This window comes from Carassius carassius, chromosome 3 (genome assembly GCF_963082965.1).
Source record: "Carassius carassius chromosome 3, fCarCar2.1, whole genome shotgun sequence".
Lineage (NCBI taxonomy): Eukaryota > Metazoa > Chordata > Actinopteri > Cypriniformes > Cyprinidae > Carassius > Carassius carassius.
Window position 1 is genome coordinate 37,024,482 of NC_081757.1, and position 24,904 is coordinate 37,049,385.

Below are 24,904 nucleotides of genomic sequence, written 5' to 3' on the forward strand. Positions count from 1 at the left end.
TAATTTTTTTGCAGTGGGCCGTGCAGTATGCCTAAACAAACCAAACTATGGAAGAAAGAGTGCCACGCTCAAACACTCCGAACAAGCCAGGTGTGAAAATGTTTTAATAAATACTGCATTCAAAGTCTTCTGCATATTTTGAATGGGCAGGGTGTTCAGCTGTTTTCTGTTAATGTAGATGCTCTTGCAAACACTGCTTTTATACAGACAACAAAATAATGTTTCTTGTTTAGTTGTTTGTTTTAGTGGATCTGCTTTATTAATTAAAATAGGCTTTTATACAGTTATACAGACTAACGTTGGCTGCTATCATATAAGTTGAGCAATAATTAAACTATATTGACTCTCAACTATTTCAATATTATCTGTGACAACATTGTAAAAACCGATTTGTTTAATTCGTTTAGTAATATGATTCTTCTTCTTTACTGAATCCAGTTTGAACGTCCTCTTGAATTCTCTTGATTTTTTCAGGAGAAACAGCAGGCAGAATGGCAAGCAGCTCTCATTCAATCCTTTCTAGCCTTGCAATGCTCTTCCTGTCAAACTCCAATTTATTTTTCAAGACAAGGTTTAAGATGCCTTTTTGTGCCTCATCACAGCCGTTCTGGAGCAGTGTTCGCTCATGCTCAAATTCAGGCTTACTTTTATCCATGGCCATCAGTTTGCCCAGTGAACTGATACGATCCATCAGGTACTTGGTGGAAACATCTGTGTATGTTGCAGAGATCATATTGACCAGACTAGCAATGTTAGTGGCTTGGAAGGCTTGAGTATATAGCAGATCTTTTGAGAAGAGCTTTCCATCATAGTTGAGGGCTTGTGTTTTCTCAGATGTGGATATAAAGTTTATGAGGGTTTTACTCAGGCTGGTTTTCACAATTTTGGAAACCATCTGAAAGAAGTGAACCATCTTCTCCCACTGCTCCTTCACTCTCCCCATGGCATCCATTCCTTTGATCAACATCTCTATGGTAGTTTTGAAGTCGATCTCTTTCAGTTCACAATTTCTCATAGTGACCAGGATTTCAGTTAGTTCCTTCTGGTTGTTCTCTAGGTTCTCCAGACACTTTTCATAAGTCTGTCTTGTACTGTTCAGCTGAGCTCGGGTCTGCTCTATGGAAAATCTTGCATTCTCTGTGGCCCTCTGAGAAGGACTCATGTTCTCTGACTTGTTTTCTGCTTTGTGCATCATTGGTGGTGTTGGAGAAATGGCAGGAGTATTTGTGATGGCTTTACTTTTGCTATCAAAAATATGGGCTGACTTGCTCAGATCTAAGACCTCATGTATTATTTGAGTGCTTTTGTCTTTGTCACATTTGCCATCTGGTGCATATTTTGCAAGCTGGTTGCATATTTCCATGCCCATTTTGCATAACTCCTGAGCTTGTTTATTTGCTGGACAGTCAGGGATTTTCTTTAAATTGTCACTGATTCTTACTATCTGTTTTGCTATGAAATCTGTGTTTGGAGTTTTGCTCTTCTGATCATACAGATTTGTCCAGGCAATCTCATTGTCCTCACTGTTCACATTTATTAGTTGCTGGATATTCTGGACACATTTTAAAATTTCAGCAGACTTACTATAGACGTTTATTTCAGCTACCATATCTTTTTCACCTTCCTGATCTGACCCTGATCCTGTTATTGCAGAGGAAATCTCTTTCATTGGTTGGCTAATAAGAAATGTAATTCCGCTAATCACACCTGAAATGGCTCCCGTTATCCCACCCACAAAATCCATGCCAATCATTTCCCATCCATTAGGGAGAGAATCCAGAGCTGCCTTGTAGCTCTCATGAGCCTGTTCCAGTTCTTTCTCCACTGCACTCATCGCCTTCTCAGTCCTTTTCTGGGTCTCCAGAGCTAACTGCTCCCTCAGTTTGCTCTCTTCTATTTTCTTTTTGACTGCTTCCAACTCTTCCCCATAGAAGTGTTCTGCATTCACACATGCTTCTAGCAGCTCTTGGATAATTTTGATGACTTCAGTGAAACGTTTTTCAGTTGCATCAGACAACTTCAGACATTCATCTGCAATGACTCTGATAATGTCTAGCTGATCAGGAAGATGTGTTCATCGTTGTCTTGGAACAGAATCTTAACAGCTGTTTTCATGTAATCTGGAACTTGGGCAGTATGGAAGCGAATTTGATCCATGCTCGTATGGGCCTCATTGAATGCCCACCAACCAGAGTTGCACACTTGCATCAGGCAAGCACGGAAAGAATCAGGGTATTTGATGAATTTATACCCATCTTTTGGGGGATTTTTATTGATAGAGAAATCTGTTGAGGATGAGATGAATACCAGCTCTCCAAGGATGGCTATGGATAGAGGTGCTGGAGTCAGGTACTCTTCCCAGTTGGCATAAGGCTGCATTATAAGTTTGGTTTGATTCCTCATGTCCTCAGCAGTAGTAGGGCTTTGAGTAGATTTTGCAATTGCAGAACTCATAGCTATCCTTTTCCTGAAAAAAAAAACAATGAGAACAATTGAAAATAATTATCCGATCGCAGAATCCAACTTTGTAATTAGCAGCATTATCCGAGTGCCTTTTGTTAGACTGAATATATTTGGCATTTTTTATGAAATAGTTTATCTAGGTTCATTACTGGAGGGAAAGAAAATACTTTATGTAACAGATTATGAAGATATAAAAACTTCAGTGAGTAGAGAAAGCTGCAATGGTGAAGACATTTCTATGTGGTCTTCTATGAGCAGTGCCCCCAATAGAGTCTGGCTGATGACATGTACATGCACATCACTTCTGTAAGTGAAATTACTTGCAATCACCACATGCATATGTCTTCTACTTGTGACATCACTTGCGATGGACACAAATCATGCAGGTTGCTATTGGAGACAAGACACTGTGCTGGTTAAATGATTCAAAGTAATTTAATACTAATCAAGCACTGGAACTGAACTGTACGAGAGCAAAAAAAAAAAAAAAAAAAAAACCTTAACCTGCAAATCCTCGGCCAAATGTGGCAAAAGACAAAAATCTGAAACAATTCTGAATCTGAAGCCTGTGATTACAAGGAAATCTATCATTTTAATTTCATATTAACAAATCACTTTTGTTTAAAGCGTCACTTCAAATGAACTACCCTCATTAAAAAAAAAAAGTTTCCTTACCCTTTTCAAATGTCAGATGCTCAAGAAGTTCAAGCCTCTTAAAAGACTCTTAATGGTGTGATGGAATAGATCTGGCTGTAGGTGCTTTTATATAGAGCAGTGGTTCCCAACCTTTTACAACTCGCGGCCCACACAACCAAACACATATGTTTGCACGCAGGGGCGGATTTAGACATTTTGGGGCCCAAGGCAAACACAGACATGGGGCCCTCTACATCTCTTGTTTCCCTCCTTTTGTAAATCCTTATTTTTCAAAAAAAAAAAAAGCCCTACTTGTTACTTCTCTTCAGCAGTCTTCACACAGCAATGATGTATAGACATCTGGAGTTGTATCTGTAAGAAAAAAAGAAGAAAAAAAAAACAGAACAACATTCTGTTTAACAGATGTATCCTCTGTAAAATTGTATTCACATAAAAATGTATCTGTACAATAATATGTATTGTCTATTTACACAGGGAAGAGCTGTCATTGGTTGTCATTTACCTTGGTTGTTCTGATAGTATCTTCTATATGGATCTGCTTGCTGCTACATGCTGTTTTTGGACTTCTGTCTTGTGTTACTAAAGTGAGAAGAAACACACAAGACAATAAGTGATCAATTATGGAGACATCATTTTAGTAAAAATAAATTACCTTTTAAAATGTTTACCTTTTTTCTTTCACTGACTTTCTCCTGCTCTCCCTTTTTTTCTGACCATTTCTTCATTTCCCTTGTCTCTTTTTTTGCATCTTTCTCGTCTTCTCTCTTTGGTCTTTGCCTATCTTTTTCTTCTTCTCTCTTTGGTCTTTGCCTGTCTTTTTCTTCTTCTCTCTTTGGTCTTTGCCTATCTTTTTCTTCTTCTCTCTTTGGTCTTTGCCTATCTTTTTCTTCTTCTCTCTTTGGTCTTTGCCTGTCTTTTTCTTCTTCTCTCTTTGGTCTTTGCCTGTCTTTTTCTTCTTCTCTCTTTGGTCTTTGCCTGTCTTTTTCTTCTTCTCTCTTTGGTCTTTGCCTGTCTTTTTCTTCTTCTCTCTTTGGTCTTTGCCTGTCTTTTTCTTCTTCTCTCTTTGGTCTTTGCCTGTCTTTTTCTTCTTTTCTCTTTGGTCTTTGCCTGTCTTTTTCTTCTTCTCTCTTTGGTCTTTGCCTGTCTTTTTCTTCTTCTCTCTTTGGTCTTTGCCTGTCTTTTTCTTCTTCTCTCTTTGGTCTTTGCCTGTCTTTTTCTTCTTCTCCCTTTGGTCTTTGCCTGTCTTTTTCTTCTTCTCTCTTCTCTTCTCTTCTCTTCTCTTCTCTTCTCTTCTCTTCTCTTCTCTTCTCTTCTCTTCTCTTGCGCCAAGCATCCATGTTTGTGATGTGTTCTGCAGACCTCTCATGCTGTCTCAAGTGTGCAGAAAGATTTTTCCAGTAATTAAACCCATCTGCACTTAGCTGAGTGGCCTTTTCTCGGTTACCAAACAAGCGGCAACAAAAGCACAAAACACATTTTTTTCACTGTACACGAGCCAGGACCTCTTTATTTTTTCTCCATTCTTCATTTGCAGGTAATAATTGCTGTTTGTAAATCTTGATTTTTAGGATAAATTCTATCCTTGCTCTGATCTGGGCCTCTCTGCACTATTGAGCAGCGCTCTTTGTCAGTGAGATGTTTTGGCCAGAGTGCTGGGTCATCATCTTCAAGTTCAAGTGTAACAAATTGGTCAGAATGACTGCTAGTACTCATTAGTTGTTCATTGGAAATGGAATTGTCGTCTTTTTCGTCATAGACGTCGTCATCATTATTATCACTGTCACTGAAAGTGAACGCGGATGTTTTGTTACCTGCAGCTGCAGTTGAAGGATCCTCTTCATCCTGTAAAATTGCCGTGCATGTAACGTTAGCAGCAATATCGCTTGAGCAGCCTGGACTAGCACTGTCGGCGCCGGCGGCAACGGGTAGCTCCTCCACGCTAGCAGCAGTGCTAACAGTCGTGATGGTGTTAGCGTTGTTGTCATTGTCAGCAGGGCCGGGCATCACAAAATAGTTTGTTACCTTCGGCAATTTTGCTAAAAACTTTTTGCTTTCCTCCCGTTTCTTCCTTTTTCCAGCACCGCTTGGGTAGCTTCGCTTCATTTTTACTGTCGACACTCTCTCTCTGTACACTCTGTCTATCACTGTCAATCACTTCTTCTTCGTCAGTTTTTTGGCGCATTACAGCCTTGTCACTTTCGCAGATGCGCAGTAAGTGAAATAATGGAATAGTCCAATGTAGTGAGGTGAGGTGTTACATTTCTTTAATATGTAACAATACATATTAAAGAAAACAATAATAATAATACTACAACATGCCATTTTGGGTCTTTCTTGCCAATTCTGGCGGGACCATCCTATTCCAAAAAAAATATTTTACATTCTCACATTCTCAAAATAAGAATGTATATTTTTTTATTCCACAAAAAACAAATAGACAATTAACAATTCCCCCATTAACAAATAGACAAACAAACAAGGAACAAATTATTTGATATTCAACATACAGGGTCACAGATAACTATTTTCCAGAGAGAGATACAGAATTAGCTGGGGAGATGGGGGTGGGTAAGACATTTTATCCAGTCTTGCCCTATAACACATTTCAAGGAGTTTAATTAGCCCCAAAGGGCACTTTACCCCCCACTGTGAGAGTGGACTCATTACCAAAAGGAAACCGTTTTCACTACATCAGGCTTCGGGAGCAAATTATTTTTATCCACTGACCTAAAGCTGAATGAAAAATAAGGTTATGAACTGAATATAGACTTACAGTAAGCTGCAGTCATCAGGATCCAAGCACCAGTGGTCTACTCATGTAGACGGTTAATTCTCTCACTAAAGAATGTGCATATAGGGACTAATACATTACTAAATACATTTTGGGCTTAATGCTACAATCTTGTACAATTACTTTTTATGTGTATAATATTGTTTTTTCCATGTACTAAACTACTTTTTGCAGTAGGCATGTTGTTGAAATCTGTGTCTAAAAGGTTTAATGTAATGCAAAACTGGTTGTTGTCAACAAAAATTAACACAATTTTATGCACTGATTCAGTATGAAAGAAATATTTTCAGGATGCCATGAAAAAAATGATTTCATCTCAATCTTACATTTATCTTTATCATCATCTTAACATCTTATGACATCAAGGTTCTTTGTAATTGTAAAAACAGCATTATTTTAATTATTGTCTTGAATCACCTTTAAATTATTGTTACTGTCGGATGATTTGTGATTTCATTGTCAAAAACATCTATTCATACCATCCAAAAATACCATCCACCGTCCTTCGGATGAGATGATAAACCGAGGTCCTGACTCTCTGTGGTCAGTAAAAATGGATGTCTTTCGAAATGAGTAGAGGTGTGACCTCGGCATCCTGGCTAAATTCGCCCATTGGCCTCTGACCATCATGGCCTCCTAACAATCCCCATATCTGCTGATTGGCTTCAGCACTCTGTCTCCTCTCCACCAGTAAGCTGGCGTGTAGTGGGTGTTCTGGCGCAATATGGCTGCCGTCGCATCATCCAGGTGGACGCTGCACACTGGTGGTGGATGAGGAGATACCCCCTGACTATGTAAAGCGCTTTGAGTGCCTAGGAAAGCGCTATATAAATGTAAGGAATTATTATTAATTATTATTATTAAAAATGAACCATTTCCATAAATAGGTAATCTCTTTTATCCAATCAGTGCATATTATGTATTTATATTTAAAGCATATTGATGACAAGTATTCAGTTAAACTGTAACATTTTTTGAAAAACTTTTCACCAATCTATGTCAAATCTATGTCACATCTGTAAATCAAGTTAATGATTTAATGGAAATACTGAATATCCTTATGAAGTATTAAATTATTAATTAAAGTATTTAAAAGGTCATTTTTTTACTCCACAAATTTAAACATTTGAATGTATCCACAAATCCTAATTAACAAATAGACACCAAACAACAAATAAGTAATAAATACTTTGAGGTTCAACATACAGTGTCTCAGAAAACTAATAACCCAAAATATAAAATTAGAACATCTTACTCTGCCTTACCTTATATCACACAGTTCAAGAGGCCCTGTGACCATGTTTAATCGCATTTTCTAAATATAGCAAGGCATCTACCAATAGCATTAGAGCTCCAGCACTATGAACGCCCATTACAGAACAGAGACCACCAAAACAAGAAATAAAGTTGCTACAACTCTCAATGCACCTTAACAGATCTTATGACTTGATGAAACTGCTCTGACCTTTGGATAGGGTAAGGCAACTGCATTTAGGATCTTTTGATTAAACATGCTATAGATGGTAATCATACGAATCTCTAAATAAAGTGTTACTTTATAACTTTTTTTTTTAGGAATACCACATGAATATCAAATTTAAAACATATAGTTAAAAATATACTGTATAATATAATATATACTATATAATATAAGGGGACTGCACCCCCACTGTGAGAGACAATCACTTTGAATTTGAAGTTTAAACAAATAGCACGTACAGTTGTCTACAGTTCATTCTCAGTGAAAATGTAATTCTTTTCACAACTTACGGTAACACATTGCTACAAAATGTGTACATACAAAAGAGCATATTCTTTTTCTGTGTCCTAAACGATTGACTTTCCCTAAACCATTGCCGGTTGTTGGCATCTGTATGTAAAAAGTTCAGTGCGATGCATGTTCAGCAAGACAAAACTGGTTAGTCAACAAAAAATGAGAACAAATTTATGCACTGAATTTGTATGTAACAAATACTTTCAGGATTGACAGCCATGAGGGAAAAAACAAGTTTTATCTTAACCTTGGCTTTATCTTAAAAAAAAAATCTTTTTTTTTTTTTTTTGGAGACAGTGACATCAAGGTTCTGATATTAGTGCCATTGAGATTGTAATTTTTTATTTTTTATTTACTGTGCAGCACTCTTAAATGATTGTTACTATATCATTATTTGTGATCTTATTGTCAAAACATCTGTTTATACTATCCTTTGTGTTTGTGTGTGACAGGAAAGATGGACCATTTCTACAGACAAGAGTAAGTGATTTTATCTAATCTGCACATATTACATTTAAATGCACAGTGATGAAAAGTATTCAGTTATACCATTAAAGCATTTAAAAAAAAATCTGTATACTTGCAGTGTTATGGATTTGCAGTCTATGGAGTCAGTTTCTAAGTCTCTACATGAAGGAATTTTCTCGATCTGTAACATCTGCAAGTCCCTTATGAATGCACAAGTCGATCCCACCACAGACACATGCTCCAATTACAAAGAAATCAGGAGACATATTGAGGATGCGGAGCAGTGCATGAAAAATACTGAGAAAATGATTCAAGAAAAACTGGTACATTTGGATGAACGCATGGAGCAACTTATTAGAGAGAAGCAAAATGTTGAGCAGCAGAAGAAAGAAAAAAACATGACCATGGATAAATTGCATGAAGAGAAGAAGTCGGCTGAAGTTTCATTAGAGTATTCCAAAGCAGCTTTGACACAGGCTATAAAAAACCTAGAATCAGCAAACTATGCCCTAAGCGTACAACAAGACAGAAGGAACGCAGGTGAAGGACTGACAATTGCAGGAGGGGTATTGCTTGCAATACCAATTATTGGATGGATTGCTGGTGAGTATTAGATTACTCTTACCACCGCTCTGGATTTTACCTTTTTTTTTTTTCTTTGGTTAATGTGTATTCAAGAGATTCCTGTTCTCTAGGTCCAATAATGATTACTGAGGGACAGCGGGGAATTGAAGAAGCTTCAAATGCCTTGAGACATGCTGAAAGCGAGAAACAAAACTGTGAGTCTCAGTTGTGGAACTGGACTACAAAAGTTTTTCATTACGAGGGAATAATCTCTGAGACACAGGCCGAAATTGAGCAGGCCAATGAAGCACTGAAGAGGATTGAGTGGAAGATTGAAGAGGTTCAAGAGCATCTAAAAGGCACAGCTGAAATTCAGGAAGTGGTCCGGAGAACCGCCAACCTTCTGAGTGTTCTTAGTGGAAGAGTCACTGTCCTGGAGAGACAAACACAACGTTTCATCCTCTGGCAGCCTGTAGTAAAGTCCATGGAAGATGTGATGAAGGCAATGGTAAATATTGCTGAGAATCGGCTCCTGTATAGTGATGGTGTCCCAGGCCTTATAAATACTTTGAGGGAGAATGTTGGAGGATTACTGGCTTTATGCAACTCATCCAGTAATTCAGAAAATGACAGCTATTACTGATCATTTCAATGTAACTCGCATAGCAAATGCTTTAAAGAAAAAAAGAAAACCACTCAAGTAATTCTGGAATTTTTTTCTGAGTTATCCCTATAATGATATCGTGTTCTTTCAGAAATGAATTTACAACAAATTTACAATGATTTTAATCACAAGGCAAATTAGTTCAAATCTTATCCACTGCACATTGCACATCTCAACTGCTTTCATGAATGACTCCATTTAAATGAATTATATGACACATTGTTAACATCTTATTAATTACTCATAATTAATTTCATATAATCAGTTTGCACGTTGCTGTTTGCATGTTTATAGCTCATATAAAAAAATAAGGTTAGGTTTTGGTGTCAGTTTCTGTTCCAAGGATTTCGTTTTTTAGTTCCTGTATCGTCAGTTCCCTTTGGTTATTAGCAAAGCCACTGGAAGACAAGCCTGCAACCTTCAGCCCAAAAAGCTAAATGGAGGAGAGGCTTCACTATACTGAATAAAACGGTTTGAAAATAGCTCATCATTTAATGAATCAACAGCCTGTTGGATAATCTTTAACATATTTTATGCTAAACAATATTTTCATTGGGAACTATATGTAGATTTTACCTTGATAAAATGTATATATATTTTTTTTTAATGAGAAGCCGAGTAGGGTACGTCATGACTGTTAGGACTCATTCATGTCATTACTACCAGCAAATGTGTTACATTACTATTTAATGATGTGTAATATTGTGTTGTATTATCTATAAATATATATTTTTTCCTTTGGTTTTCAGGTTTTACCAGAAATTGGATTTGAATTGTAATGACTGCCATGTTAATTATACTGATATAATGCATTTTAATGAATAAGACGAATAATTTAAAATATTGTATTATATTTTATGTTGTTTAATGAAAATAACATGTTCTTTCTATGGTTTCCGAGTTTCAATAAATAGATTTGTGACCACTGCATATGGTGATGATATAAGTGTATGCCCATGATTTTTTTTTTTTATGAACAGAATAAAACCTAATCTTAAATTGTGGCTTTATGTGCACATTCTATAAGCATCCTACTGTAGTAGAGAGAAAACAACAAACATATAATATAACGTCATAAGCCTGGCTTAAAGATGCAACATAAAAGATAGACAACGTTATGAATTTACCTCAAAAAGGAATTTCTTACATCAATAATTAAACTACATACAGCATCAACATTCAATAGTGTTGGTTATTAATGATAGTGAGTGAATGAGTGAAGAATGTTAACAAATTGATAGCTTTCGGTCACGTGACCGGCTCGGAGACCTGGAGGGCAAAACATCCACAGAACTGCAGCACAAGCCTATCAGTTTTCCTTCTGTTTCACAGCCGCAGATATTTAGATCACCTCACAAAGGAATAAAACAAATGGTTGTGAACAAAATGTAAGTTTTGGCCTTTTGCAATCCATATTAAGCATCTGCACCAATATTTCAATCATTAGAATCAATCAACAGTGCCACAAACGTTGTAAAAAAAGAAAAACCTTAAAAGTGCCTTAATATATTTATAAGATTACTATATTAATGATGCATAGTTTAAACAGGCAAAGAGATAAGACTGGAATATGAATGCAATCCGCTTAAAGGGGTCATATGATGCTATTTCATTATTTCATTATTTTCCCTTTCTCTTTGGAGTGTTACAAGCTCTTGGTGCTTAAAGAAGAGATGTAAAGTTGCAAAGCCTAAAGTCTCAAATCCAAAGATATATTCTTTGTAAAAGATTCAAACACGCCTTCCTAAAATGGCTCGTTCTAACACGCCCCCACATGTCTAAGTCATGATGCCGGAAGATTTGCATAATGCGCCAAACAGTGTTCATTTCGTTAAAGAAGACAACAATGAAAAATATTCGTTTACGATCATGACAAAGATGAGATGTTGACTAGCTAAAACGAAATATAAGAAATATATGCCGTGTCGTGAGAGGGAACTATAATGTTATTTGATTTCTACCGGAAATTGAAAACACATCCTATAGTCTACTTTCTTGTCCTTAAAAATGTGCATCCCTGTCATTGGATTGCAAACGAATAAGGAGCATTCGCATATCTAGTCTCAGTGTGGCAGCTGCAGTGGATGGATAGACTACCAAAATGCGAAGTAGCGATCTTAAACAATAGCCTTGGCACCCGAAATGGTAGGGATGAGGTGACCAGACGTCCCAGAGTCACAATTCGTTGTCGATTAACTTCAGGTTAGAATTGTTCTGTCTCGCGCATGCTCCACTTCTTTAGTTCTCATATACAGTGCACGTTCAGTTTTCAGCTCTCAACTACACACCCTACAGTCCAAATTTTTTTTTCCCGTAGAATATCTCACGTAAATACAGTTATGGATTAAGTGAACGTGAACAGGTTGGTGAAAATTTAACGTGTGTCAGTATTACATTCATGCCTTCCGTCTTAAAGGGACAGCATTCATAATTAAGCTGCCTATCCATGTCATTATAATGCTAACCAACAAAATATGTTAAATAAATATTAAAAGTAAACCTACTGTATCTCTTTCGTAATTGTATGTTTTCAAAATCATAGATTATTAAATATTATATATGAACAACTATAATTTTTATAAATTGCTCCCTTTTAACTAAACTATTAAAGGGATAGTTCACCAAAAAAATGAAAATTGTCATAATGTTTTTAAGATTTTCCGAATTCAAAACTTGATTAAAATGTATCATAAGCATAATTTATTTGGTCTAAAGAGAGAAGAATTAATGACTATTTTAGTTTGAATACTACATAGAAAATAGCTCCCAAAATAAATGTTGGTAACTGCAGTTTGACTAAAAGTAATGACTAAAACTTGATAAAAATGCAATGACTTTTCGCCTACTAAAACTAGACTAAAACTATATAAGACTCAAATGACTAAAATGTAACTAAGGCTATTAAGCATTTTCATCTCAAGGTAAAGACTAAGACAAAATCAAAAATCCCTGTCAAAATTAACACTGCCGCCAAAATCTTAATGCAAAGAAAGAAGGCGTAACTTTTAATCATGCCACCGCCATGTAGTGGAGATGCCTTGTGTTTCGTTGTGAAAGCGAAGCTACTTTTTTTGGCATTCCAAAAGACGACACAACTAGAAATCAGTGGTTAAGTTTTATTTACAACACTGTTCTGGGACAGTTTAACCCAAATATTCTATATGTATGTGCAGCACATTTTGCAGAGGACAAGGACTGTTTCCTTTGAGAGTAGCCTACAATGCCGGTGTCTGTTTCTATATAGTGGAGCAATTCCAAATTTGCAAGGACAGTCTGGCGCTTCTTACACACAGTCTGTAAGTACGTTTTCATATGTAAAGGATTTGCCACTGATGATTCAAACGCGAGTTTTAAGCAGTGTAGAATAACTGTTAGAGCTTGTTGTTTGTTGTTTCTCTGATCACAAATACAGACATGGTTTTATGTTCACGCAGCCTGTTATGCAATGCAACACGTAAAACAGTATAAGTCAGTATAATCAGTAATTATGTCCCCACTGTATGCAACAAATGCCTTGTTTGTAATGGGTTTTATTGGTTCTGTCTAGCCGTGTCAGGAGACAGCATCATAGTATGTTAAGGAGCTTAACATTTCTGTCCCATGCTTGATGTATTCAGCCAATTACAATGCACTGGATAGCTGGCCAATCAGCATAAACCTCGCTTTTCAGAATGATGAGCTTTGTAAAAATCAACACTTTTCAGAAATGCAGGGGATAGAACCTTAAACCACATAAACACATTCCATTATACCAAATAAACAACATAATGTTCTTTTTAGCAACGTCATATGAGCCGTTTAATGGTAATTTTTTTTCCTTGTAATGGTTTTCTATGGCAAACCATTTACGTGAAACTTTGCACATTGTGTTTACATGGGTTCAGGTGCACTCAAGTCACACTCCAGTCACTGATCAGCCGAGGCATAGCAATAGGGCAGGCAAGGCAGGCATTTGACTGGGGACCCAGTTTTTGAGGGGGCCCTGACAGTTGACCATTTTAACAATCGGAAAAGTAAATATTAATAGAACATTTAGTAATGTATCAGCATCTTCCATAGGGGGGCCCCCTCTCACATTATGCTGATGTGCTTGCTTTTACCTCGTGGTGCGTCGGCTGCTGTTTTTAAACTGGCTCAGCACTTACTCCTACATTATGCTAATTTAAACATGAAGATGACTTATCCATCTGGCAGCCAAGGCATAAGCGAACAAAGCGGCTCTATCATCTATCTATCATCTTATTTCAATAGTGACACAGACATAATAGCTCTGTATGACAGATGTATGACTTTTATTTAGTTTTAACTTGTTAACTAGCCTACATCATGAACTTAAAGCGATACTCCACCCTAAAATGAAAATTTTGTCATTAATCACTCACCCCCATTTCTTTCCAAACCCGAAAAAGCTTTGTTCGCCTTCACCTTATGAAGTGAAGAGAATACTTTTTGTAAGTGAAGAAAACGACTTTATTCAACAATTAGCCTTTCGCCGGCCCCACCCCCAAAACGGCCACTGTCCAATCACACATCATAGCAACCGTTACCATGTGAGGCAGTTCAGACAAACTTTGACTCCAAGCAAGATGGTGAAGCGGTGCGCCCACGGCGTTTGTAAATCGGACACTAGAATAGAGCTGTAATCGGGCCTTAAAGTTAGGCCCAACAGGACCCGAGCCCGACAGATTTCGGCCCGAGCCAGACAAGTACATTTTGATTGACAGCTTTTTAAAAGCCCGAATCCGTTTACAGTCCGACATTATTCAAATGTACGCACGCACACAGCTCTTTTGCCTTTTGTCAAGAATGAGTCATTTATACATGTTTTAACATAATTTATACATGACTAACGTAATAGACCACTTGGAAGTTTGAACAAAGAAATAAAATAAGTTCCTGTGACATCGTAACATCTCAGAACTCTAAATAGCCCTAGGTATAGACTCATTTAGCCTATAAATAGGCCAACGCACCAATAAAAACGAGTCTTTCTTTTATCTTAATTTATCTTAAATTTTAATTAAGATAAATTCTAAATTAAGATGGGTATTTGGCAATAACGAAATTAATTAAGATAAAGACTCTGCCTTATTTGCTTGGCCATAGCAGCTGAAATTTTATAAAAGAATAATGCCAACATTAGCCTATTTAGGCTAGCCTATATGTCTACATTATGCATTTAAGACTCAATTAGTATTTAGTTATCATTTTTAAAACCTTTACTCACCAAGATAATAATAAAAATAGCTACTCGCAATAGACAATAATAGACCATAACATATGAAAGAGAACTTTCCCGGCAGTGCAAGAGCATGACTGGTACACAAGGCTGTGCTGGTTGCATTTGAGGTACAGGTCATGGTGTTTCTCAGATTTCGCTTTTTTTTCCCTCCACGGCATACTGTAACCCCTTTTGCCTCGATCTGGAGGATATCGCGGAGGTATTACTCCAAAAAAGGTCACTGACACGCACAGGTACACCTCTTCCCGTCATGGCAATCTGTCGCGCTGGTCGTGTTTGACCATTTGTTTGTCGGAAGTAGCAAGAGTAACTAAGGGGGGCGGGGCTCGGCGAAAGGCTAATTCCTTTGTCAGCATTCTCCTCTGTCTCTCCATATCACCGCATGTTGCGTATGCTTTCCTGTATTAGCCACGCCACAAGGATGCGCTGTTTATATGTGTATTTATGCTTTGATTTGAAAGAAAACATCAGCGTTATTTTTGTTTTCTTTGCTTACAAAAAGTACTCTCGTCGCTTCATAATGTTACAGTTGAAACACTGATGGCAGATGGACTATTCTTACGATGTATTTCATACTTTTCTGGACCTTGACAGTGTAACTTACTTTTTGCAGTCTATGGGACAGTTACAAGCCTCCCGGTTTTCATCCAAAATATCTTAAATTGTGTTCCGAAGAAGAACAAAGCTTTTAGGGGTTTGGAATGACATGGGGGTAAGTGATTAATGACAAAACTTTCATTTTGGGGTGGAGTATCCCTTTAATGATACAGCCTATTCTGATTGTCAAATATGTGTAAATTAATTAGTTTTGTCGTTTAATCAACCTTAATAACCTTTAATGTTAGTTGATCTATAATGTGCGCTGGATGCTGTCCTGTAGATCTGTCAAATTTACTTCACCCAAATTCACCCATTTCTCCCAAAACACATGAAAGTAAGTGGCCTGTGAACTGAGAAAACAGAGTAAAATGTATGGTTACCTACGCAATATGTATTTGATAGGAATAAAACACGTCTTAACATTTAATTGAAAAGGTTTATTATTGACACTTTCCATTGAAATCAAATCAGCGTGTATTTAACAAACTATACAATTCTTTTTTTTGCTAGTATTTAATTGAAATTTCTGTGTAAATGTCTGAAATCTTAAAATAAATTAAATAAAGTGGTTGAAAACACTGAACAGTATTGATGTATGAAAAGCATTGAGTGCATCTTTCTCTGGCTCAAGGCCAGCCAAAACGCCAAGCGTCAAAGGGTTAAATTCGATTGCTTTTTTGGGGGCGTAACCTGGGGTGGGAGGGAGCTTGTCTCTGGCTTGGCTGACTCTGATAGTTAACCATATTTAATTCCCAATCTTCCTCAGACATGAATATATCCAAATGATGTGTCATTAGTAACCCTTTGAAATAAGAATAATTTTTTGTCTTTTTTTGGAAAAGTGTATGAAAAATTGTTTGGTCACAATTGTGGGATAAATTAATGTGTGTAGCCTACTGAAATAACATATTTCTGCAGTCATAAAAATGGTTAGATATCTTAGCCCAGCTATTTTAAAGTTTTTGATCACTTTCTAGGGTTACTATTATGCATAAAAAAATGATGCAAAATTGATAGGAACACTGAGATAAAAAACATCTAATTTCTTCATTTTTTGTAAAATATAACATACATTTTTTATATTAATGCTTAGAGTATTCAAAGTATCAATCTTGTAAATATTTGTAACATTTGAATTTTTTATTAAGTGCAATATTTTGTCATTGCAACATTTTATTGTCACTAGAAACTGCAACTGGATTTATATCGCATACCTAAATTCACTGTTATCCCAACTGTCACTATTGTGACCATCAACATGTTTACTCATTCTATGACCAAACTCAACAAAATTTAATATATGTGAATGCATATTAATCCTAGACACCCTAAATATCATGTGTACCAAAAATCTTCTCTAGCCTTTAGTTTTGGAGCTTTGATGCAGCCATCATCTTCTCAAGGTGCAAACAGGAAGTAAGCTTCTCTGATCATGTGACAATTTGCACTAATCATGTGAAACTGCACATATTTAATTGAGACCCCTAATTTTTTAAAACCTTTTTCCGGTCACTTTTGTGACCGATGGGATTAAACGGGCTAATTAGCATGGTATCTTCTTTTCTTAAGGAAGTTCGTGTTTGATTAAACATCTGTAAATAGCTTTGTTACATTATAATACAGCCTATTATAACATTTTAATTAGCTATAGTTTTTGTATACACAGAACTTTCCTGTGTATATATTTTTTGTAATAAAAATAAACTTGTTTCATAAACTTGGTGCTGATAACAGCTTAAAGGGGTCATATGGTGAGATTTCAAGTTGAACTTTCTCTTTTGAGTGATAAAAGCTCTTGGTGTATAAAGAAGATCTGTAAAATTGTAAAGACTGAAGACTCAAACCAAAATAGATATTCTTTATAAAACTACACCTATCTAAAATGGCTTATTCTAACATGCCCCACATGTCTTAAGTTACGATGTGGGAAGAATTGCATAACACCACCGAAATGTTCATGCTAAGACGTAACTTTGTTTCTACTACTATAGGAGTGAAAATAGAACTTTAATAAAATAAAAAAGTAATTAAATAAATGAATAAATTGTATCATTTACAAATTACAGAATAAAATACAATTCTTGTTAAAACTTAGGCTAACTTTCGTAAGGGAACCTGGAAAGTCAGGTATTTCATCAAAATAAATACAGACCCCACATAAATGATCATATATAGACTAATGGCAACAAAACATTAATCAGAATATGTTTATTGAACAATAACTCATAAAATATTTGAGCAGCCCACCCAAATCAACCACAGTAAAATAACATCTGCTTAATTTATAAATATATACATATTTTGTTCATAATTGAGAACACTGCAAAATCATCACTTCAGTTTGAGAATGTAACAAGACTATAACAAACAAACTGTTTTTATCACAAACAGTACTACAGTTCACTCTAAAGACAGATCATAGGTAAATATATGTTTTTTGTTGGGGAATGATTGTTCAACTGTTGACATCAGCTCACATAACACATTTAGTTGGAGAAAAAAGACTAAATCAAAGTGTAGAAGAATTCAACATGTAACAATACCTTTCACAAAAGGTTTCTAAATGCATATAGCAGTGACAAAACTAAACAACTAGATATTTGGATTGACTGGAATTTGCACTATACTGTAACAATGTTGTAACATTACATAAACCAATTAAATAGTGCCACTGAAACACTTTAACTTCATAAAACCATCTCTAAACATTGCCTTCATTACATGAGGAATACAGAAAGAAAAGACAGCCTGTATTCGGACAGAACCCATGTCATCATCTAAAGTGCCTCACCGATCAACAGCCAGGTAACTTTTCACCTCAAAATATTTTCAGTAACCAAATGAATGTATTGCAGCAGGAAAAAAACATGAGCTTTTAGAAGCCTCAAATACAGAGTGTGCTTTCTGTAAGAGGTTTAGGTGGTTTGAGGGATGTTTATGTGACAGTCTTTAACAGTGGCTGTTAGTGGAAGGCTCCCTGTACGGCTGAAGATGCAGCTGTGGCCGCAGTGGACTGGAAGGTTCGGTTAGTCACGACCCCCTGAGAAAACTCTTCCTGTGCCTTCTGGAAGCTCGCACCTGTGTGTCTGTACATGGAGTGAACCTGAAAACACAGTCCACAATCCCAAACTGAACTTTTGAACAACATTATTAGTAATTAATAATAAATACACTCTCAGGGAAAAGGTTTAAAAGCTGGCACTGTGGATGTCACCCTTTCAAAAGGTACACATCTGTACTATTTTGTTTACCCCGGCCTAAAGGATGCAAAATTAACGGAAGCCTGTTTTCACCACTGAATAAAAAATAAAAGGTAATTTCAACTTTTTTCACAGTTTTTTTGCATGATACAAACTCACAATTCTGACCTTTTTGTCCTCAAAATTACATGATACAAACTTGCAGTTGCGAGTTAAAAATTCATAATTGTAAAAAAAAAAAAAAGATTTGCATCAGATTTGCGTGATATAAACTCGCATTTGTGATATAAAAACTGGCCATTCTCGCAATTGCGAATTTATATCATGCAATTCTGACTTTATAACTCGGAATTGTGTGTTATAAAGTCAGAATTGCAAGAATTAAACTCGCAATTGCAAGTAAAAAAAGTCAGAATTGTGAGTTTATATCTCGTAGTTGTGACTTTATATCTCACAATTTTGAGCTTATATCATGCAATTCTGTGAAAGAAATTTGTCCAAAGTATCTCAATAAAAAAAAAAAAAAAAAAAAAAAAAAAAAATCGCAATAACCTTTTAATTATTTTATTTTTTTATTCAGTTGTGGAAACGGACTACCATACAAATAAGTACCTACATACTGCTACCTGAAGTGTATATGGGTCAAAGATGAGATATCCTATTTTGGTGTCTGCATAAAAAAAGTCATTTTATATACATAAAAAGCATATTAATGCACTTAAACCGCCAACTGTAATGTTTCATGTAGCATCAAAATATGGCTGAAATATTCCAATTTCATTCAAGATAACAGATATATTCGTTTGTACAAATGAATGATATACTTATTCTGACTTGTATTTATTAGTTTCTGTGGGCTGCACTGGGATCCTTAAACATAGTCTTTTAACGAAAACTAACGCTTCTGGTTCTAAATATGCCTGACATGATTTTTTAGTTATATGAACTATTGCTACACTGAATGGTATTTTATTGGGCGTTTTCTGTAAATTGTGTAAAAAATGTATGATAGTCATTGTTTTTTGCTCAGTAAAAATTTAATTAATCAGGATACATTCTAATATAGAGAAAAAAAATAAAGCTATAATAAACTTTTGCTGTTTTGATGCATGAAAACTAATTTTCATCTTTGACCCAAATTGGTGCTAAAACTTTTAATATGCGTTTAGACAGATTTTACACAATGATGTATGCAAGTGCAAGAACAACCACGTTCACATACAGTATGTGGTCAACTTACCATTTTCAGTAAGATAACAGACAGCACAGCACAACCAGTGAAGAATCCAGCCACCACCATCATGAAGACTGACACGGCTATGTTACTCTGGAGCACAGAGATGGCCGTGATCCAGCCACTGCCAAACAATCATTATATCACATTAATGCTTGCAATTCAAGTCAAGTCACCATTATTTATATAGCGCTTTTTATAATGCAGATTGTGTCACAGTAGCTTTACAGTATTTTAAACTGGGAAACAGTGTGTCGAAATAGTGTGCTGTTCTCGTCTGGCTAGACAAAACCAGCAGTTTAATTCTAGGCTGCAACAAAGTCAGATTGTGCAGAGGTTTACTCAGCTTTCAGCACACACATCTCACAAACACAACTAAACTTAAATATACTTAACATAGAAAAGAAATTAAAATAGTTTGGAAAAAAAAAAATCCCACACTTCTCCTCAACAAGCAGACAATTAGAGCTATTATTCATTATGTGCTGGATAGGTCTATCAACGTTTAATAACGGGTTTTGTAGAATATTAACAGTATTAAACTGTACTGTAAATTAAAAAGGCACATTGCTGAGAAGCGTACAGGATATTCACCAGAAATAAATATGACAATGATGAGGTTCACGGAAAACAGAGAAGAGAGCCCACACTCAAAGAGAGACCCCAGGAAAATGATCTCTGGCAGATTACGAAGTGGAGATCTGTCAGAAGTACACACAAAGACTCAAATAACACACTTAAAAGATCGCCAGTGATGGAGAACCTCACCTGTTTCCCCAGCCGGGGATCCCCACACTCTGAATGATGTACACTATTACTTGGAATGAGAAAATGAAGAAGAAAAAGAAGAAACTGAAGGAGCTGTCAGATCTGCAATGCAAAAGAAAAAGTTACAGGTGAGATGACGATACCCAGATGCCTTTCAAGTCAAAACAATAAACCTCTTTCTCTTAATAACTGATGCAGCTTTCAGTACTACAAAGATTACACTGTAGAAGACACTACATGCAGAACCATTGTTGGTTTTCATGCTGATTCCATAACATGTCATCTTTCAGACCAGGGGAAAGAACCACCCAAAATACACAATTTAGTGTTTAATTTGTTACATGTACATATCTATTTGTATCTGTAGATTTCAATTGAAGTGCATTTCTTTAAAGGCTGTTTTCTCAAAGAAAGTATTTTTCTTTTCTCCTGCACTGAGCCAGAAATCTCTACTTTAGTAGCACTTAAAAAACTTTGATGTTTTATTCCTCAATGCATCATGAAGGTTTTTACAGAATGCTGATATATGTAACATTTAATCCTAAAAACACATTTTTTTTTAATCTTTGTATATTTTGTATTATGGAGGTATAAAAGTAAAAAAACTGTAGCTATAATATGCCAACAAAATGAAAACGATTTGAGCTTTTTCCAATGTTCAGATACATATTCAAATGAGTGCATATTTAATTAGATAATACCTTATTTGAATCTTTAAAGGGTCAGTTCACCCAAAATTGAAAATTCTGTCATTAATTATTCACCCTCGTGTTGCTAAGATATTTTTGATTAAATCTTTGCACACAAAAAGTATTATTGTAGCTTCATAAAATTAAGGTTGAACCAATAATGTCACAAGGACTATTTTAACATTTCCTTACTACCCTTCAGGGCCTTGAACATTTCAGTTGTGTTGCTCTCTATGGAGGATCAGAAAGCTCTAGGATTTCATCAAAAATATCTTAATTTGTATTGCAAAGATGAACAAAGGTCTTACAGATTTGGAACGACACAAGGGCGAGTAATTAATGACAGAATATTCATTTTTGGGTGAACTAACCCTTTAAAAGCATTTTAGAAAAAAAAATTGTAAAACAAAACAGTTGTCCTAATGTACAGTGATTAATCTGCTGGGAAAGGATAGTGATATCTACAGCATAAGTTAACTTCTCTATTCACCTGTTGTGATTTTTGTCATTACTGTAATGAGGCCGGCATAAAAATTTAATTAAAAATTATGACACAATGCAAAATATCAACACTGAACTCACTTAAAAGCTTTGTATACGGGTCGGTACCAGCAGAGGAAAGCAACTGGAGTGAACAAAATAAACCAGAGGATTGAGAGTCCGAAGTCCACTCCATTCTGAACAGAGACACTAAAATACACCAGACAGGCCAGCAGGTTCAGAAACAGTGTCAGACTGTGATCTGTTAAAAAAAAGATGTGGTCCGTTATCTAGGTTTACATAGAGCATGATCATTTCCTAAAATGTTTGCCAAAGCATACAACCATACTTCTCGAAATGTTTTGCAGTATATGTATAGTAGGCAGAGTGGAATGAAATACTCCGATGACTTACAACACTGGGCAAAATTCTGCATCCCATAATGCAATGTACTTGACTTAACCTTTTATTTCCAGTGTGATCAATGAAGCTCAATCCATATGAATTTGCAATCTAACACCACAAAAATGTTACAGATTTTCACACACAAAAAAATAAATAAACACTGCAATACAGTATTATTTCTGATTCATCGCTATACTATTATAGATTTTGTTAATAATTTAAATTAGATTAGGTTTTTACACTAGGGAGGGCTTTACTGTCCCAATAAGGTGGCATCCATTTAATTATTTGAATTAAAATTATAAATTTACACAATACAGTATTACTGCATACTGTTTTATTATGCATTATAATACTGAGGTGCAGATAATTGCCACTAGTTGCAATAAGTAGCAGGCCTATAGATAGCAGAAAATCCTGCTATTTTAACTGTGTAAATATAATCCATCACTATTTGCACGTAGTGTAAATAGCCTCTTTTGGTATTTGCACTTAGTTTAAATAGCATCTATGGCTAAGAAAATATGCTATTTTCACTTAGTGTTGTGTAAATAGCATCTAATTGCTATTTGCACTTAGTGTAAATAGCCTCTATCGCTATTCAAACTTAGTGCAAATAGCTGCTGCTTTTACTTATTTTATTACTTTTGTTGTACTTTTTCTCTAAATGACTATATAGTTCTATTTATCAGTTTTAGTTATTTTATTACTTTAGGTTAAGTTTTATTTATTTCAAGTAACAAAAATGCTTTTTTTTTCAGTTTTATTTTTTATCTTAAAACCCCCCGTAATAACCCCACTGCAGTATAATTATCACAAACTATTTAATTTTGAACAGTCTTTACTGATTACACGTCTATGAACTCAGCATTCACTTACACATCCAGAGGTAGTACATCATCTTACAAACCCTCTGATATTCCACAGGAATTTCTTCATTAAAATCCTGATAGAAGCAAGGTTTTATGGGGAAAAACTTGGGCAAAGGTGGCCAGTTGTTTTCTTTACCTGCAAAACAAACAATTTCCTTCATGTGAAGAGACCACAGAAGAAAGTGTTACAGCATAGGATCAGTATTAGTGTGGTTTACCCAATGCTGTATTTCGATCCCGAAGCTCCTGCTCTTTACGCTCCAGCTCCGCAGCCTTCTTCTCCAGCTCCGCTTGCTGACGGAGGAGCTCAGCCTGTCCTGCAGCGACACTGGCCTGATGGAGGAAAGAGATACAGTTCATGCTGCTTTTGTCTTTAGGATGATATGAGTAGTTTACCTTATTTCATGATGTACTAAGATAAATACAGCATGCATTAGCATACAAATATAATGTGCTAAGTATAGTTCAGCATAAACACTGTACTAACTTGTGGAGTGGGCTCCACTGTGGTCTGCAGGACTGCTGGTTGAGAGGCAGTTGATACAGGAATGGTGCGCCCATCCTTAAATGAGAGCGGGGCAAGGTTTTTAAACTTTTCAAACTCTTCGATTGTGATTACATACAGAGCACAACAGACGCTTTTTAAAATAAACAAAACGTTTTTAACAGAACTCCTAGTACTCGATTCTTTTAGGATTTTGCATATCTTTATACTTGATTTACTTTTTTATCTATTGTAACTTTAAAAGATTAAATAAGACGCACTTAAATTCTGAATAAATCCAATTAAAATAAAAAATAGGATTTCAGTTTATTAGTTCCAATATTTGACTTTTTTTTGATCCCACAGGATCATTTTGGTTCCAAATTACAACAAGAACAATATAATTCTGTATACAGTACATTGCTTTAGAGTTTCATGTTATTTTGCATTTAAGATATTTAATTTGAAAATGAGGATTGGAGATAGTTGGCATGCTTACCAGAGCACCGGCTGTGAATGGGTTAAATTCTCCTATGCCATCGGCTGCAGTGTTGGTCACCTGAGTAACTGATGGATCCTGTCAGGCACATCAAATATGACTTGTCTATTCATGTAACACTTGACTTGTTTCTGCACAGTTTCTGGACATGCGCCATAGACTTCTTTAAAGTACTTTGGAGTGCCATGTAAACGCTGCCGGTAGACATTAATATAACAATTACGTTACCATGACATCTCTGAAAGTACCACAGTATTGCCAATTATTGGTTTCATTTTTATTTTTTTATGTTTGTATTTAAAAATATATATATCCCGTGTCACGAAATTAAATTAGATGCATCTGTCGGATTTGTAACTTACATGGGTTTCGTTTCGTAGTAGGCTACACCTCGCGTGATGTGAGGGATGGGGATGTTTTTATGTTTGTAAAATGCTTAAAGTTATTTACAGAATTATAAACGGGTTTAGGAGGGTAACCACCGAAGCAAAAACACAGTTATATATATATAAAAATATGATTTAATTGAACAAACTTCCTCTATCGTCATCAGATGCTGATTGGCTTGTCAGCCTGACAGTGAATCGTAATTGGCTGAACGCCTGTCAATCACAACCCATTACGCTAGTGACTCAGAACCTAACAAACCAACCAAACAGGTTTACAGCGTACATACAACTTTTAACATTTTACGTACTACTGAAAACATAATAAATAAGTAGAAATTTACCTGAAAAGGATTGACATCAACAGGCTCAGCAAAGGGATTGTTGTCGAATCCAGACATTTTGTCTTGCGGTGAGCAGCACAGGTGTACTGGTGCTCACTCAGTGTACCTGCCAGCGCGACTCCCTCCCTGAGCGCACGCCTCTCTGCGCATGCGCGGTGGAGTCAGTCGTCACGTCACTCCGGGGTTCGTTTGATCTCATGTTCCAGCTCTGCTTACACTGCTGGAAATCAATACTACTCGAGTTCTGCATTACCATTTTTATTCATTTAATTTTTTAACTCTTCAAAAGCTAAATTTCAGCATCATTACTAAAGTCACAT

General features: G+C 35.9%; 2 protein-coding genes and 1 pseudogene across 2 annotated transcripts; 1 reads left to right on the forward strand and 2 right to left on the reverse strand.

Annotated features, from left to right (window-relative positions):
• Positions 1-241: 241 nt before the first annotated feature.
• Positions 242-3,177, reverse strand: LOC132115136 (uncharacterized; annotated as a pseudogene).
• A 4,135-nt stretch (positions 3,178-7,312) lies between these two features.
• On the forward strand, positions 7,313-10,306 carry LOC132115145 (uncharacterized). Its single transcript, XM_059523550.1, has 4 exons — positions 7,313-7,387; positions 8,138-8,165; positions 8,272-8,756; positions 8,849-10,306. Exons 2-4 carry the CDS (start codon positions 8,143-8,145, stop codon positions 9,358-9,360), a joined length of 1,020 nt encoding a protein of 339 aa, XP_059379533.1. The 5' UTR covers positions 7,313-7,387; positions 8,138-8,142; the 3' UTR covers positions 9,361-10,306.
• Positions 10,307-17,416: 7,110 nt separating this feature from the next.
• On the reverse strand, positions 17,417-24,801 carry LOC132126065 (secretory carrier-associated membrane protein 2-like). Its single transcript, XM_059537078.1, has 9 exons — positions 24,585-24,801; positions 23,855-23,932; positions 23,359-23,433; positions 23,090-23,204; positions 22,879-23,007; positions 21,697-21,856; positions 20,426-20,527; positions 19,664-19,781; positions 17,417-18,326 (listed from the first exon to the last, which is right to left on the reverse strand). Exons 1-9 carry the CDS (start codon positions 24,639-24,641, stop codon positions 18,186-18,188), a joined length of 975 nt encoding a protein of 324 aa, XP_059393061.1. The 5' UTR covers positions 24,642-24,801; the 3' UTR covers positions 17,417-18,185.
• Between the last annotated feature and the right edge of the window lie 103 nt (positions 24,802-24,904).

What these genes read in the sequence shown, in the direction of transcription:
- LOC132115145 (XM_059523550.1), top strand. Translation starts at nt 8,143, where the DNA reads ATGGACCATTTCTACAGACAAGA. An exon ending in GACCATTTCTACAGACAAGA is followed by an intron (nt 8,166 to 8,271) that starts GTAAGTGATTTT and finishes GTATACTTGCAG; the next exon opens with TGTTATGGATTTGCAGTCTA. An exon ending in AATTATTGGATGGATTGCTG is followed by an intron (nt 8,757 to 8,848) that starts GTGAGTATTAGA and finishes CCTGTTCTCTAG; the next exon opens with GTCCAATAATGATTACTGAG.
- LOC132126065 (XM_059537078.1), bottom strand. Translation starts at nt 24,641, where the DNA reads ATGTCTGGATTCGACAACAATCCCTTTGCTGAGCCTGTTGATGTCAAT. An exon ending in CCCGTATACAAAGCTTTTAA is followed by an intron (nt 20,528 to 21,696) that starts GTGAGTTCAGTG and finishes TTTGCATTGCAG; the next exon opens with ATCTGACAGCTCCTTCAGTT. An exon ending in CTGTTATCTTACTGAAAATG is followed by an intron (nt 18,327 to 19,663) that starts GTAAGTTGACCA and finishes CTGTGTTTTCAG; the next exon opens with GTTCACTCCATGTACAGACA.